Source organism: Megalops cyprinoides, chromosome 19 (genome assembly GCF_013368585.1).
Source record: "Megalops cyprinoides isolate fMegCyp1 chromosome 19, fMegCyp1.pri, whole genome shotgun sequence".
In the NCBI taxonomy this organism is placed as follows: Eukaryota; Metazoa; Chordata; class Actinopteri; order Elopiformes; family Megalopidae; genus Megalops; species Megalops cyprinoides.
The window spans coordinates 8,326,554-8,340,830 of record NC_050601.1 but is presented as its reverse complement, the minus strand read 5'-3'; the positions used below and the strand labels follow the sequence as shown (position 1 = coordinate 8,340,830).

Below are 14,277 nucleotides of genomic sequence, written 5' to 3'. Positions count from 1 at the left end.
CGGCTCAAAAATAAGATGCAAACCAAATATGGATTCAAAAACCACTGAACAGTTCATGGGGGAAATAAAATTTATAGACATACAGCGCCCGCCACAAATACAGAAGGCACTGAAGAACAAGTCTAAAGACAATTATATCCTTAATGTCAAAACAAAAATGCCGTAGCTAAATGGCTTTAGGATGAGCAAACAAGCAAAGCAGCACATACCCAAGGCCTAGACAACCTGTCAATATATTCAGTGCTATCACAGAAAAAATGACTGCCTTAAAAATAGACCAAATTAAGCAATATAAAAAGACCTCTTCCTTTCCCAAATTACGGACGCAAACTGACATCTGGAATTAAGCAGCAGCGGGTCCGTGTGATTTTTCTAGGCTGTGGGCTGCACAAGTCAAAAACTCAACGTCACCAGATTTCAAATCACTTACAATCAAATTACCACTTAATCAGCCTCCTCTCCTGCCATCCCTTTTCAGATCTTAAATGAGAGGTTTCTCACATATGTGGGCTCCATCCCTTCCATGTGCAATGTGACTGCCTTCCACAGCACTCTGCACCATTTATGTGGCATATTTTACTGTCCTGTACTCCAGTCTTACCAAAATTGCAAATGTGAGATCAGAATACGTGATGAAGTTAACCACCCTGCCCAGCATCAACATTTACAGAAAACATTCAGTGAAAAATTAGGACTGTGGTGAGATGCGGCATTCTGTGTCTGAGAGCAGCCCAAAGCCCATTAGTATAAAGCATTCATATTTATTCCGAATTGTTTCCTAAGCGTATGAAAACAAAAGCGTTAGGACCATTCTGCTACTCGGGTCTCCTTGTGAATTGCGAGAACAGTGCTCCACGCTTTCAAGCAAAGGAGCAGAAAATGAATGTGAGGAATTTAAAGGAAAAAGTCTTTTACAGAAAACCCTCTTTAGGCACAAATCACTTTTATATGAGCATGAAAAATGACTGGGTTTTTCTGGGCGTTTGATGTCCAAAACCACCGCAAGTCATCCATGAAGGACACAAAGAGACACGGCTGCGAGGCGGGATGTTAAACGCCCCATAATCGGAGGAAAGTCAAGACATCGCCGGCGTGTTTACAAACCGCTCATCTACCAATCACCACGGAGCCATGGCAATGGCCCTGAGCTCATCGGGACCGTAGGCTAATCCTGGAAACCAGATGCAACAGAGGATCTCTGAGACGCATGCGTCTGTACATCTCCCCTTGCGCCCGTGGGCTCCTCACCCGGGCACGGCGTACCGTGGTGGAGGACTGGCTCCCACGCTCTCTACAGCAAACTCTGACAGCAGGTTGTGGCAGGCCCATGCTGCCCAGCAACATGTGCTGGGGTGCGACCACAGGCACACAGCCACTCCCACAGGCCTGGACTGCACAACAATAACCCGGGGCACTCTCGCTGGAATTAACAGTTAAATAAACCTCTACCACTTCCCTGCTCTTTAGGTAAATATTTGTCTATCCTTGGCACGGCCACGCATCAACGGGCCCATGTAGAGATATTTTGAAAGGAAACGTGCAAGTCACACGTGGCTGAGAGAGACAGCTGACCATTTTCCTAGCATGAGCAAGTACAGAATACACATCTATATTTCCCTTTCTGGTGTAGATACAGCAGATTCATGGTAACAAACTGCTGTATAAGACCAGCCTAAAAAACATCTAAAGGATATCCGTGTATCCAGTGACATGCAGCTATGTGCATTAGTTTTCACTGTAGCACTAGGCTAAGGGATATCAACTGCTGTTAACAGCTACATGTAGTTATATAGCTAAATATGCAAGAAGGGGCAGAGATCTTGGTTTGGGTAACTTTATCATGAGTGCTGTGTAACACAGTGTATGACAAGGAGCATTCAAGTTTTTTTTTTTTTTTAAATTTTGTCAATGTGATTGTCATATATCACTGCATGACTCTGCATGACCACAAGCACATAACCAGATTTTGGGAGATGAGGATTACACAGCCAGCACAGCGAAACAACACCTCCAATTTTCCAGTGACCCTGGTCACTGTTCCATTGCTGGAGCATTATACAGTAGGGAGCACAATCCCAGTTGGTAAGGTGCCACACCCATCTCCACAATGCACACAAGGGTTCTCAGATATAAATAATGATTTATTTATCCACCAATAAATGCGAGACTACAAAGCCCTTTGACACTCCAGATAAGAGTTTATCAAGAGGTCCCACCCACAGACTATCTGCTTCCAACAGATAAAGAAAGCCTGGATTCAAATGCGGCAAAGGTTTATATTTTGTTTGACTGAAATGGCAGTACAAGGAACACACTCCTTCCACAGCCCATTATTTGTGACATCCCATTCTCCATGTCAGTCCTTTTGAAAAATATACGCTGCTAAACAGAACATTATTTACTGACCATTCACTGCCTATTGAATAAAAGTCCCCATAACTCTAAAATCATGGGACACACATCTTACAAAAACAAAACATGGATTGTAGAAACCTATTCAAGCTTGTCAGATGACTGGAAGAGGTCTGAAAAGCATTAACTGGCAAGTTCAGGCCAACTGACTTCGGTGAATCATTTTCTAAGGAGCAGAAAACCGTATAATCTCCAGGCAGATTAATGTAGTTGAACAGAATTTAAAAGCGCACCAGCATTGCAGTGGGCTACACGGTGCTGCTGCCATGGACACCCCCCTCCCCCTTGCATTTCCATAATGAGACACACCTCTGTTGACAGCTAATCTATAAATGCCACTTCCAAATGACTGGACATTTCAGTCCCCTAAATTGTCTACCCCCCCTCCACCCCCACGCACTTCTCTTGTCTGCACCCTCTCCTGAATGCTACAATTCATGCGAAAAGGAAAAAAAGCAGCAAAGGTCTAAAAAAGGCAGAAAAGTGTACTGGAGCTCCTGTCACCACCAGGGCTTGTCCATATTAGTCCCAGAGAGCCTCAGAAGTGCTGTAGAATCCCGCGCTGTGATCTGAAATCTAACACACTCTGCCAGGAACGAGAGAGTGTTCCTTGCTGCATCAAATTACAACAGACGGCACGACTAAACCTGGAGGCCAAATTAATGACTGCTTCCTATTATAATTATTATGACTGGCATCATTTTACACCGAGGATGTGCCTCTAACTTTGAAATTCAAGAGAGACCCTCAAAGCTGCTCTGACGCAAATGTACTTCTGGGTTTCATTTCAAAGAGTCTATTTTCAATGTAAATTATTAAATCATGGAGATCTGGGCTTCTCGACAGTACAAATGCAGCACAATTTCTTTTTTGTGTGTGCACACATGAATCCATGCAGGCACTCACACATGTGAAATCAAGTCTGTCCACCTCTCACACACACACACACACACACACACACACAAAGGTGAAATAGAGAATGAGGGAATAACGGAGAGAAGAAGAGAATAAGGAGAAATAAGCACAAATGTACACACATTTTAAGAAACCATGTATTTATAATTGATGGGAGGGTCACCACTGGGAAGAGAGGGTAGAAATTGGAAGGGTTTACAGCAAGATAATAAATGGGATTTTAGCAACTGGGAGTCTAATGAAAATTTTCAATCCACCACCAAGGCGGTGAGGTAGAACACCCTTGTGACTGGAAAGCCAGCTTCCTGGCTTTGATACCCCATTCTTTATTCCCTGAACTAAGCCGCACTAATGTCTTTTTATTTCCCTTCAGTTTTGAATTCAATATTATAAATACAGCACTTGGGAAATGTTACACAAAGACAGCACCACAATCAGAAGGACTCTAATAAAGCCATTAAAAAGAGACACTGGTGCTCCCAATGAGACTGGAAAGCCTGTTGCTAACAGCAACACTTCAAGACTAAAACCATCAAGATTTCTGAACGACCATTTCATAGCATCTAATTACAGGGCTTGACAAGCAAAATAATTGCCCCCTCACATATTTATTTTATCTCCACAGACCACAGTCTACATCATTCTAATTGTTTTCAGTTCCCCTCCCTTAAATTCTGTAGGGCATTCAAAATGTAATCACAACAGTCTTTTCAAATAAATTAAAATGGCATTAAGTAAGAACGGGAGCTTCACATTACACAGAGGTATGTCTGAACGTCCGTTTCTCTCACACAGAGAGAACGTCCCTCCCCAGGTGAAATGTAATTTCATGTCTGATAAAACGGCAGCAAGAGGTAGAACGCCTATCATTAGTAAAGCAGTGTTTACAGAACTGGACCCACATCCAGAGAGCTATAGGTGTTAATACCTGACAAGGCTCCACCCTTACAACTACCAGCTCAATGGGAATGAAATCTGAGAAGAAAAAAAATACACAAACTAAATCTATGGCACCCTGGACAAGGACGACTGTTAAAATCAATAAGCAACAATGTAATAACAATGTTAAAATGCGACAAGCAGTAATGTCAACCCAGAATCCCTGTAACAATGAACGTGACAGAGCTGTCACTGGTGCTTCATTTGCGTGTGCCCTCAATACCTCTGACATGGGTGCAGTCATCTCTGTAGCAGCTCATTTGACCATCAGGGAGCACTAGCAATAATATTCACTTATTTCCACCATGCCCCAGTAAGGCTTGCAGTTCACAGAACCCGTAAACACTGCATAGGGCCTAGCTACAAGCCTAATGAATTCCTCTTGCAGTACATTACAGCTAAAACACTAAGCCAATGTGCTTTCATTTAAAGTAACAGGGTCTTTACAGAAAGCTCAAATTACAGGGTTTAAATAAGACTTATTTTAAACTTGATAAAATCTGAAATACTGACTCCCACCACATGTTACAACTTCCAAGCATTTCCAGTTGTCATGTAGCTTAATAGGCACATGGACACTAAATAAATAAATGTGCTTTAATCCAGCCATTTTCCCGCCAGATGGCCTTGACTACAATCACCACTGAAAACACTTGAAAAAACTACCATCCACATACTGTCCTTACTAACAAGTTAAATATCCAGAGGAAGTCCCACTTATTTTTTTAAACATAAAATTTTATTGATTAAATGACATCCAATAGTAAATTCATCAATTATTACAGTACATGTCATGTTAAGGTCTTGTCTTTTGGTGTCAAGTGCACATTTTTTGTTAAAATTTGCCCTCAATAACAAAAATGGCAGGAACAAATAAGGTCATGTTTTATTTACTTAAAAGCAAAGAAAGCACACAAAGAAAGAGGATCCATTAGGCCTCAAGAGCGATGTTTATTAGGAAGTGTGGTATTTTCAACCATTTCTAAGGAAACTGAGTCATTCCATAAACATGGCACAGTTTACAGAAGTGGTTCTTTGGAACCTTTTGAACCTTTTCAGAAGGCTCCCGCTTCATTATGGCCTTGCTAGTTTGCACTCTATACACAGTGAATACCCACACAAGTAATATTGAAGCCTCTACACATTATACATTTAACAAAGTTCAATTCACAGACACGACCGGGTGGACACAGCTGTAGCCGACACTGGTATTCCACAACAAAAACAACACATCAGTGAAAAACAGTTTTTAACAAGAGCTTGCATGCCAAGGCATAAAGTCAGAAGCAAGGCAAAAGTTTTCAAGCCAAAGGCAGGAACAATAGCACATGCATGAAATGCAGAAAAACACCCTCAGCCCAAAGCCACCCTCTTCAAGTACAAAGAGGCTGAACTGTGAAAGGGCGTCTAAATCCGAGGCTCACGGAGATGACTACACAAGTTCAGACACGTTACACGCTCGTTTTCATTTATTCCTCCGACCAAATGGTCCCGCTATCAAATGACCTCATCGTCAGAGGTAATTTGTGCGTTTCCATGCAGATCTCTCCCGCAGATTGTAATCAGTCACATATTTCTGGTGTGCGTTTCAGTAACTGGCTACATTTTTATTTGAAAGTGCAGGGCCTGCCGAACAGCTGTTGCCCTCGGTGAGGTTTCACTGAAGTAACACAGAAGTGAAAGCGCACATCCCTTCCTGGCCTTTCTCAGCACAAATGATTGGGGGATTAAAATTGGTTTGAACTCCAGTTGCGAGGGGTATTCAAAAACATTTCTGCATTGCTTCTGTTCTGTTTTGATTTTCTGGCCCTTAAATAGACTAAAAATTATAACCATATATGACAACGTACAGAAGGGAACCTTTACACTTCAAAACAATATTAAATGACAAAAGAAACACATCTGATCTGGAGTAATTAGAAAATAATTTCTGCAATAACTATAATTTGGATGAATTGTGTATGGAAAAAGAATGCAGTAAATGCTACACAGGTGGCAAAAACAGAGCAGCACTCGCAAAAGGAACAGTAATGCATGTGCTTGTAATATAATGCTGAAGCCTTTCACTGCATGGACATATTAAGACAATGCAAAAGCAAATTAACAGAGTAACAAGTTTGAGATATTCTGCCTTTCCCCCCTCATACTCCACAGGAAAAGAGCAAGAATATACTTTAACTGAACAATTGAACCTTCTGTAAAATGGCGACAATCTACTCCATGATAAACAAGCATTCCCCTAAAAACAGACCAAGGCTTGGATCATTACTGATCAGTTTAATCACCACATTCTCTCTCCTGTCCTGCTCTGCTTATGGGGCCAGATCACAGATTATGCTCTCCCCCCCCGCCTCCAGTTTAGACTGCTCTCTCGAAACAAACTCAAAATGACACAAGCAGGTGGTCTCCTAAAGATCTTCCCAAATAGGTAAACCTTTTTACCGATGCAGTTTTTCCCACAGTCCTGAAAAGAACAAAAACGGCAGCATCTGAATAAGGGGTTCAAAGCAATCCATCAAGAGGGTCCTACTGGCGGAGAGAGTCATGGGTACACTTCCGCACCAAAAGACCCACAGTTTCCAAGTACTTGAGTCTAAAAAGCATTAAGGCTGAACAAGTGGCCTTGCTAAGCCCATTCTGTATCCTGTTGAAATCAAGACTGATTTTTATAATAGTCCGAGACCCTGCTACTGCACAGTGGATCCTTGCAGAGATCACATTTGGCTCAAAGCAGCCAATATTACAGTTATTATTATTTTGTAGTCAATGCATTGCTCTCAGACAATTTCAAGTCGCTTCTTAGCCATTATCTACAGTCCTCATTGCCGTTAAGCACATTTCATATGCCGTCGTTACCATTAACTTTCAGTTGTTTGGCGCCCATGTTCTGCACAACACAACAAACTAATCCCAAGGAACAAGTGGTGTCTCCAGTCATGCGTCCTCTGATGGCAAATCCAAATTCAAATCTGAGCTTGACTTTTTTTTTCCAAACTAAAAATGTGTGGGAAAGATGCAACCGTCACGGCAATTCCGTTATAGGTACGCCGCTAATTTCCAGACAAAAACTAAAAAGTATATGCTATTTACTTTCCCCGACATGAAAAGCTGGTTTGTGCAACAGATTGTCTATTCCTGATTCAACAATTCAACAAGGGTGAGAATATAACCACGCTGCACTGAAACTGCATCTCATATTCACAAAACACCCTTCAGTTCTTCAACCCAATAAGGATATATGTAAGATAAAGTCAACAGGACTTTATCCGTTATCTCTAAACACAGTACCATCCGTACCGTCAGACTCTGGTCACAGAATTACAATCTCTTACATTATCTCTGAAATAAAGCAGCAAAGATGTAGATGAAGTATGTGTAGCCATAGCATTCGCTTTACTATCTGTCACTTTTGTGGCCATTTTTCCAACATTGTAATTACTGTGATTAATGTGTGATTAATTAATGATTTTAAAATTTACCAGTAGTGTAATTTGCATAATATTGTAAGAAAAGTGTGCACTTTCCTTTGCCATTTTGCTTTTGAAGCAGCAAGCCAGTTGAATCCTAAGAAGTGACTCCTACTGCAACCAAAGATTTTGTTTTGATTCTCAAAAAAGGGAAACATGAACAGAAACATGCACGGTTTCTACTCCAACACAGTATGATGATCATATGTTAGCATAAAAATAAATATATCAATAGGGCCAATCTAATGGTTACACAGGCCACCCAAAACTTAGATGAAAATCTCATCCTTCTTCACACATCCTTCTACATACCCTGCTACCAACTGATCATGGTAAGCTGCCCTATAAATAAGAAATTTCACAGCTGGCATTTAAGAACACCCCTTCTGGGTGCAATATAGATGGATGTAGATGGATGGCTGATGTAAAGCTGGTTGTGCAAAACAGCATGGTGTGTTCTGATCTGAAATTAAATATTTTTTTCTTCTGACAACTTCACGTTCAATTATTGAAAAGATAATCCAAGTAAACTAACTTTTAAAATATTTTATATTTTAAACATGCTGGAATGATCCTGGAGACATCCACCATAAGTATGATTTATGCAAGCACTGCAGTCTTTAAGTATGTAAATTATCCATAATATTCCATGCATCCATAATCATCCACAATTCATATTTTGCCAGACATGCTGCTTGCCCTAAAGTACCTCTTAATCCGATGCCCAACCACACACTAAACAATATTCACAAAGTTCACCTTCCAGCCACCCACACTCAAAGACTCAGTTAACCTTTTTTTCCCCTTCAGAAAACACTGAAGTACATTATCAGACATGCACAAAAGGTGCAGGTAACTACAAGCCCACAGAAAGACATGATAAGAGGGCGCACACACCAGGAGTGCTGTAAATAGAAGTAAATACTGTTTGTAAAGACAAAGCAACAATCACGTACGTTCAAAAGCAAGTAAAAGATCAATATATTTACACCTGTGAATGTTTAATTTCTAGCATGAATCCAACACTACCCCCCAGGTGAGGGAGGCTCACATTGTCTCGATGGTGTTGGAAATAAAATGCTGCATTTCAAAATTTACAGCGACCGGTAACAGCCAGCTGCGATCACGTCTGGCGGTTTTTAATACGGCCCTTTCACAAAACTGTTTTCAAGTAGCTCTAAACTGCACTGGAAGTGGCAGGCACACTGAAGTATCAGCTCTGCTGGTGACCCAAGATAACAAAGCAGTTCCTTGACATAACCAGGCAACCCCAACCTGAAGTGAACCTTTTCATTCCACGGAAACCATGCTGCTGTCTGTCAGCTCTGGAGCGTTTCTTCATTACAGGATTTTTTTTACCCTCTGATTCTCCCACAATCTCTCCTACACTCTCCTTGTTATGCAAGAAACTATTTTCTGTTTGTGGGGTTTTTATTTCATAGGATTAGCTTCCTTTAACCCCGTCTGCATATGTAATCTGCTTGTAAATGCATTTTCCAAATCGTAATGCCTAGGCAAAGACAGTGCTACACAATCAAACTACAGAGCGGGGTTGGTTTTTTCCCATATTTCCTTGAGGGAAACAGACTAAAATTCAAAATGTATACATTGGTATTATTAACAATGACAAAGTAAAATTACAATGCTACACAACATCATGGACTTATCAGTTTGTTTATGCAAAAAGCTAACAAACAGTGTAAAATTACAGGACATAATCATTGTATTTGAATATTGTAAGATGCAAGTCTAACTATACCTGTGGCAACTACCTTTTTAGTCAAAACACTACGGGAGACTAAGAGTGCTGTGGAATGAACTGAACGCCAAACCCCATCCCTTTGAGGTTGCAGAACTCATCAGCTGTAAGTGTGACATTTTTAATCATCTACGATTCACTTTGAGACACCTTACTGAAAATTTCACTAAGTCTTTAGAATCTCAGAGGTAAAACAGCATGTGAGATACTTCAGTACATTTAAAATTCCTTCACTCATTCAGAATATCAGCTTGTCACAGTTTTAAAGCATAGTCAAACACTTCCTTCCCATTGTGGAAAAGCATTTATTCCTTAATAGCAGACAGATGGAAAGTGGCGATTAAAATGACAAATTCAACAGAATAAATAGTGCCATTACAGTTTTTGTGTTCCCAATTCATCTCAGAAATTCAGGACATATACCTACATGTCAATCCCAGTGCCTAAATTTCAACACAGACATTAAAAATGATTCATACATGACTCATATATTGTGGTGACAGTTTCAGATGTGTTCAGAGTCAGACTTCCTCACACAGACACCATAATCTAAACAGAAACAGGAAAATAATATGCTGGTCCAACTGCACCTTTCATTATTCAGATTAAGGTGAGTGAGTGAATGCATGCAGGCACGCATAGGACATGATTGTCCGGTGCAACCTGTACGGCTATAGCGAGGAATCCAACCTTGACCCTTGCAACATACATTTTAAAACCACTGTAAACCACGAGTAGCACAACCTGTTTTTTTTTTTTTTTTTTTTGGGGGGGGGGGGGGGGGGTTCTGCAATTCGACTGCAACCAAAACGCCCAACCCTTCGTCGGTGAGAGTCTACGCTAACAGATACGTTGCGACCAGGCTTTCCTGCACGATAAACACACGGAAAAATGGTTAATGTTCTATGTTCTGTAATACAGCAATCGTTAGCACAAATATACCATAACAAAAACTAGGGACTTCAAATCTTTTATAGCCTAAAATTTGTATCAGTTGTGTTTTTAAAAGGATTTCCTATGCGTTATAGAGTTGTAAATTGTTTCATCTATTATTGCTGGTTATCGAATTTCTGAGTCGGTCTAAGAAATATTTACCCCACCGTTATACGGAATAACTCACTCACGGAAGGGGGCGGGGTGCGATTTTACGATCTCCACACTCGGGGAAGTCAGAATTAATGCAACGTTTCATAATGTTAACCTTCAGCCTCACTATCAGTAAAAACAACGTATTTATAATCCTCCTTATTAAGCAGCCTAATAGTCAACGCAAATAATCGTGGAAAACATTAACTTTACCCTGTTCTAGCATGTTCGTTACTTGTAAAATACACTGACATTTCTCCTGTGGTTATCACACTTGCTAAGATACTTGCGAAGATATTTATCTAGTCAATTCTAGGAAGGAATGTATTAAACACGCGTTATTTTACACACAGTATAAAGAGTATTAGTACGGCTAAATCAAGATACTGTCGAAAATAATTCACTGAAAGACTGTGTAGCCTACTTTACGGACTGCAACACGAATGAAAAGAAACGGGCAATAATGTTTGCTGTTACACTTAACTACCAATATTTTTTCCACATTCTAAATATTCGTCTTCCATAAATTACGAATACAAAAATCTAAAATGCAATCGCAATTCAAAAATCAAGCGTCACTCACCATGGTGAGAATGGAGGTTAATGGCCGATGGCAAGTATTTTCCAGTATGGAGAGGCGCCGAGTGTCCCGCGCCCAAGTGGCCCGGGGAAGGAGGTATCCTGCCGGCTGGAGCGGCCGGTCCGAGTCGGTGTGTCTCCATGGCCAACCCCGTGAGCAAAGGAGGGGGTACATGCACAGATCTGGGGGGTCCGCAATCTCGGCCATCCATTATCCAAAAACAGACAAACTTGCGTTGTACGAAACAGTACAATCAAGAAATCCGAGATACCCAGACTGTTAAACAGCCCCTATATTCCCAGGCAAATCGGTGCCTGTATCAGGCATTCTGCTGACCTAAAAACAAGAACAAAACAAATCTTCAGAACTGTTTCTCACAAGGATCCAAACAAACAAAATACAGAGACTAGTAAGCTAGCTAAGTGATGTGGTCCACTAAAGAACGCTGTCAATGACGCACTTGCAAAAAATAATTAAATATGTCAGTCACTTTCGAAGACATGCGTTTGATAACGACGGCCATATAGGTGCTGTAAACAATATATGAAATGAACCATTTTCAATACGTGTTTTCCCACTATCCAAAGTACGGGATATTGCTATTAGTTGGTAGCGCTGGGCGCGATGATATGGACATGTTGGTCCGCATTCTGGCTCAGTTGATCCGAGAACTCACTATATAATGTAACGTGACTCACTATAGCTACCGATGCGTAAAAAGAAAGCAGCGGCAGCAGAAGTTTTATTTTCGTTAGCAAGAAAAGTAAGGGGAGTAAATATTTATAAATTCACACTGCACATAAATGCGTTGTTGCAATCACGCGACACGACAAATATTTTAGGCATATTTAAAACGGGTTAACCATGTTCTGTCCAAGATTCTGAAAAATTGCATACTGCTTTATTTTTACTGAATTTCGTATGGATCTACTAGTATAGGCCTACCGGGTGCCCTACCTTGTGCGTGAAACCAAATAAAATCCATTATTATATTTAGGCCACAATAAAAATCCCAGATATTGAGATGATAACGACTGCTCCCAAATGTGTTTTCAGCACGCAAGACTGCAAGCATGCGTATACTACACACGCTACATGGTGAACATGTTTTAGCAAAAAATTGGCGTTAGTGTTATTTAATAATGCCACAGAGTTACACGCTTAATAATTTGAGGGCGTACGAGCGATGGGTACCCCACTGCCTACATTAAAATAATAGCGATTCTGTTCGTCTAAAATTTTGACGTTTCAAAACGTATTAAAATGCAATGCAACGGAGTCAGAGACCATTATTCTGAAATATTTTCTGGGGTACAGGAAACATTGTTAACGTCCGTAATAAGAAAAGCTCCATGCTTACCTAAAAAGAAAGTGTCTTTGCAAAGCCTCATCAGCGCGTGCCTTGTAGCTATCACGCAGCTGTTTGGTGTTTAAAAACGATGGATTATGCGGTGCGTGCTGGATTTCTCCGTGTAACACGTTAATTCTTATTGATGCGTTTATAAGATTTAGCCTACTAGAACCAATACAGTACTTTAAACATATACGATTATAGTGGCCGACCTATTGATTATAGCGACAACATATGGGGATTTCAAATCCTAATTAAATTAGAACAGCTCGTCTGATTAGATCACGAGATTCTTCACCATGCTGTTAAAATAGCCTATCTGCCAGTAAAAATACGAGTGAAGGCTTCCAAGCGAAAAACAATTAAAATGAGTTACTGTTGACCATTCCTCAAAACAGGCTACACCGATCTCGACTTGTTTGAAACTTATTTTAGTAACTTCAAGCTTAATAAAAGTCCCATCTACAATATTCCTTCATCCTTGACGTTGCGGTTAAAGCTTCCGAAACCCTTTTCGAAACAACATTCCATTTTAAATAGATAACCGCTTTTTTAACTTTTTAAACATTTGCAAATACTCATAATCCGTAATCCGTGAGTTCGCTTTACTTATCGACATCGTATACTTTACAAAGTATAAAGTTCTTACTTGCCGGAAGGAATCACGCTACCAAAAAAAAAATCAACGCTTCTGTTAAATCCAGACGTTTGCAGAATGACTTCGGATACTCCATTTACACACCATCCGTAGTACAAACTGTAGGCTAATATCAGGGGGGAGAAAAACCCCTTGTAGTCCCTCACTGTAGATTTCGGTAAACTCTTCAGCAATGAAACAAGCATTGTTTTACAAGCCCCGCCTCTTTAAACCCAACAAGACAAAATTCTGCAGCAAAGTCGGCTATTGGTTGCTTAAAGTGTCGATCACGTCAATGTAAACACTTTGGCTCTTCGCCAGCTCTATAAAACCAATTATGGACCAAGGAGATTGTGCTGTTTCAAGGCTCCCTTCCTTCAAGACTGAATGATCAAAACAAGCAGTGAGAATTTTTAGGAAAGCAGTTTCAAGGCACCTCTTCCATTCAAGCTTTGCTGATCAAAATAGACGCAGACAAAGTGGTGGTAGACGCAGCTAAATTCACTTGTGGACGCTTCAGTTAATTTTGATAAGCAGTCGGAAAATATCTCGAATCTTAAGTTTTACATTTTCCCGATCCGCAATGATAGGCCTATTAATCGTTTCGGCGATTTTTTTCTGACATGTTTACACCTTGTATGGGGGCATCGAATGCGTGCCGTCTCTATTTTATTAGTTTACAACCAAGTATCATACGGATTCATTTGTATAACTGTGAGAAGACAAAATAAACAGCTACGGTGTTATAACAATGTAACCAAAGGTAAAAATTAATCAAATTGAAAGCCTGTTGTAAATGTCAACGGAGGGTTGGATTGTTGTTGTTCGCTTATCGCATTATTAGCTCTACTAATTTTAAATAATGGTATTCCTCAAAATGTTTTTATTTTTTCTTTTCTTAAGTTTTTACTACCAGTTCAGGACTACATGTTTGTTCTCTTAAGTAATTGCTCGCAAACGATAAAAGCAGCCAGAATAATGCTTCAGCGTGATTACGTTTTAATGCAATCTCACAGTGACGTTTTAAATGTGCTGTTGTTTTGGTAAATTGCTGTTATCCCCGCCTGGACAGATAATGTTTTATTCAGTTGCGTAGTCTATAATCCGTTGGCAACGTGAGATATTATTCAG

The 14,277-nt window shown here is 40.3% G+C and overlaps 1 protein-coding gene across 1 annotated transcript in view; it reads right to left on the bottom strand.

Annotated features, from left to right (window-relative positions):
* The window catches only part of tnrc18 (trinucleotide repeat containing 18), a 61,728-nt gene extending 48,416 nt beyond the window's left edge, over positions 1-13,312 (bottom strand). Inside the window, exons 1-2 of the mRNA XM_036552177.1 lie at positions 13,159-13,312; positions 11,162-11,494 (exon numbers count right to left, since the gene is read on the bottom strand). Of these exons, the coding sequence (XP_036408070.1) occupies positions 11,162-11,369 (208 nt within the window). The 5' untranslated portion in view covers positions 11,370-11,494; positions 13,159-13,312. The remainder of the gene's footprint in view (positions 1-11,161; positions 11,495-13,158) is intronic.
* Positions 13,313-14,277: the final 965 nt, after the last annotated feature.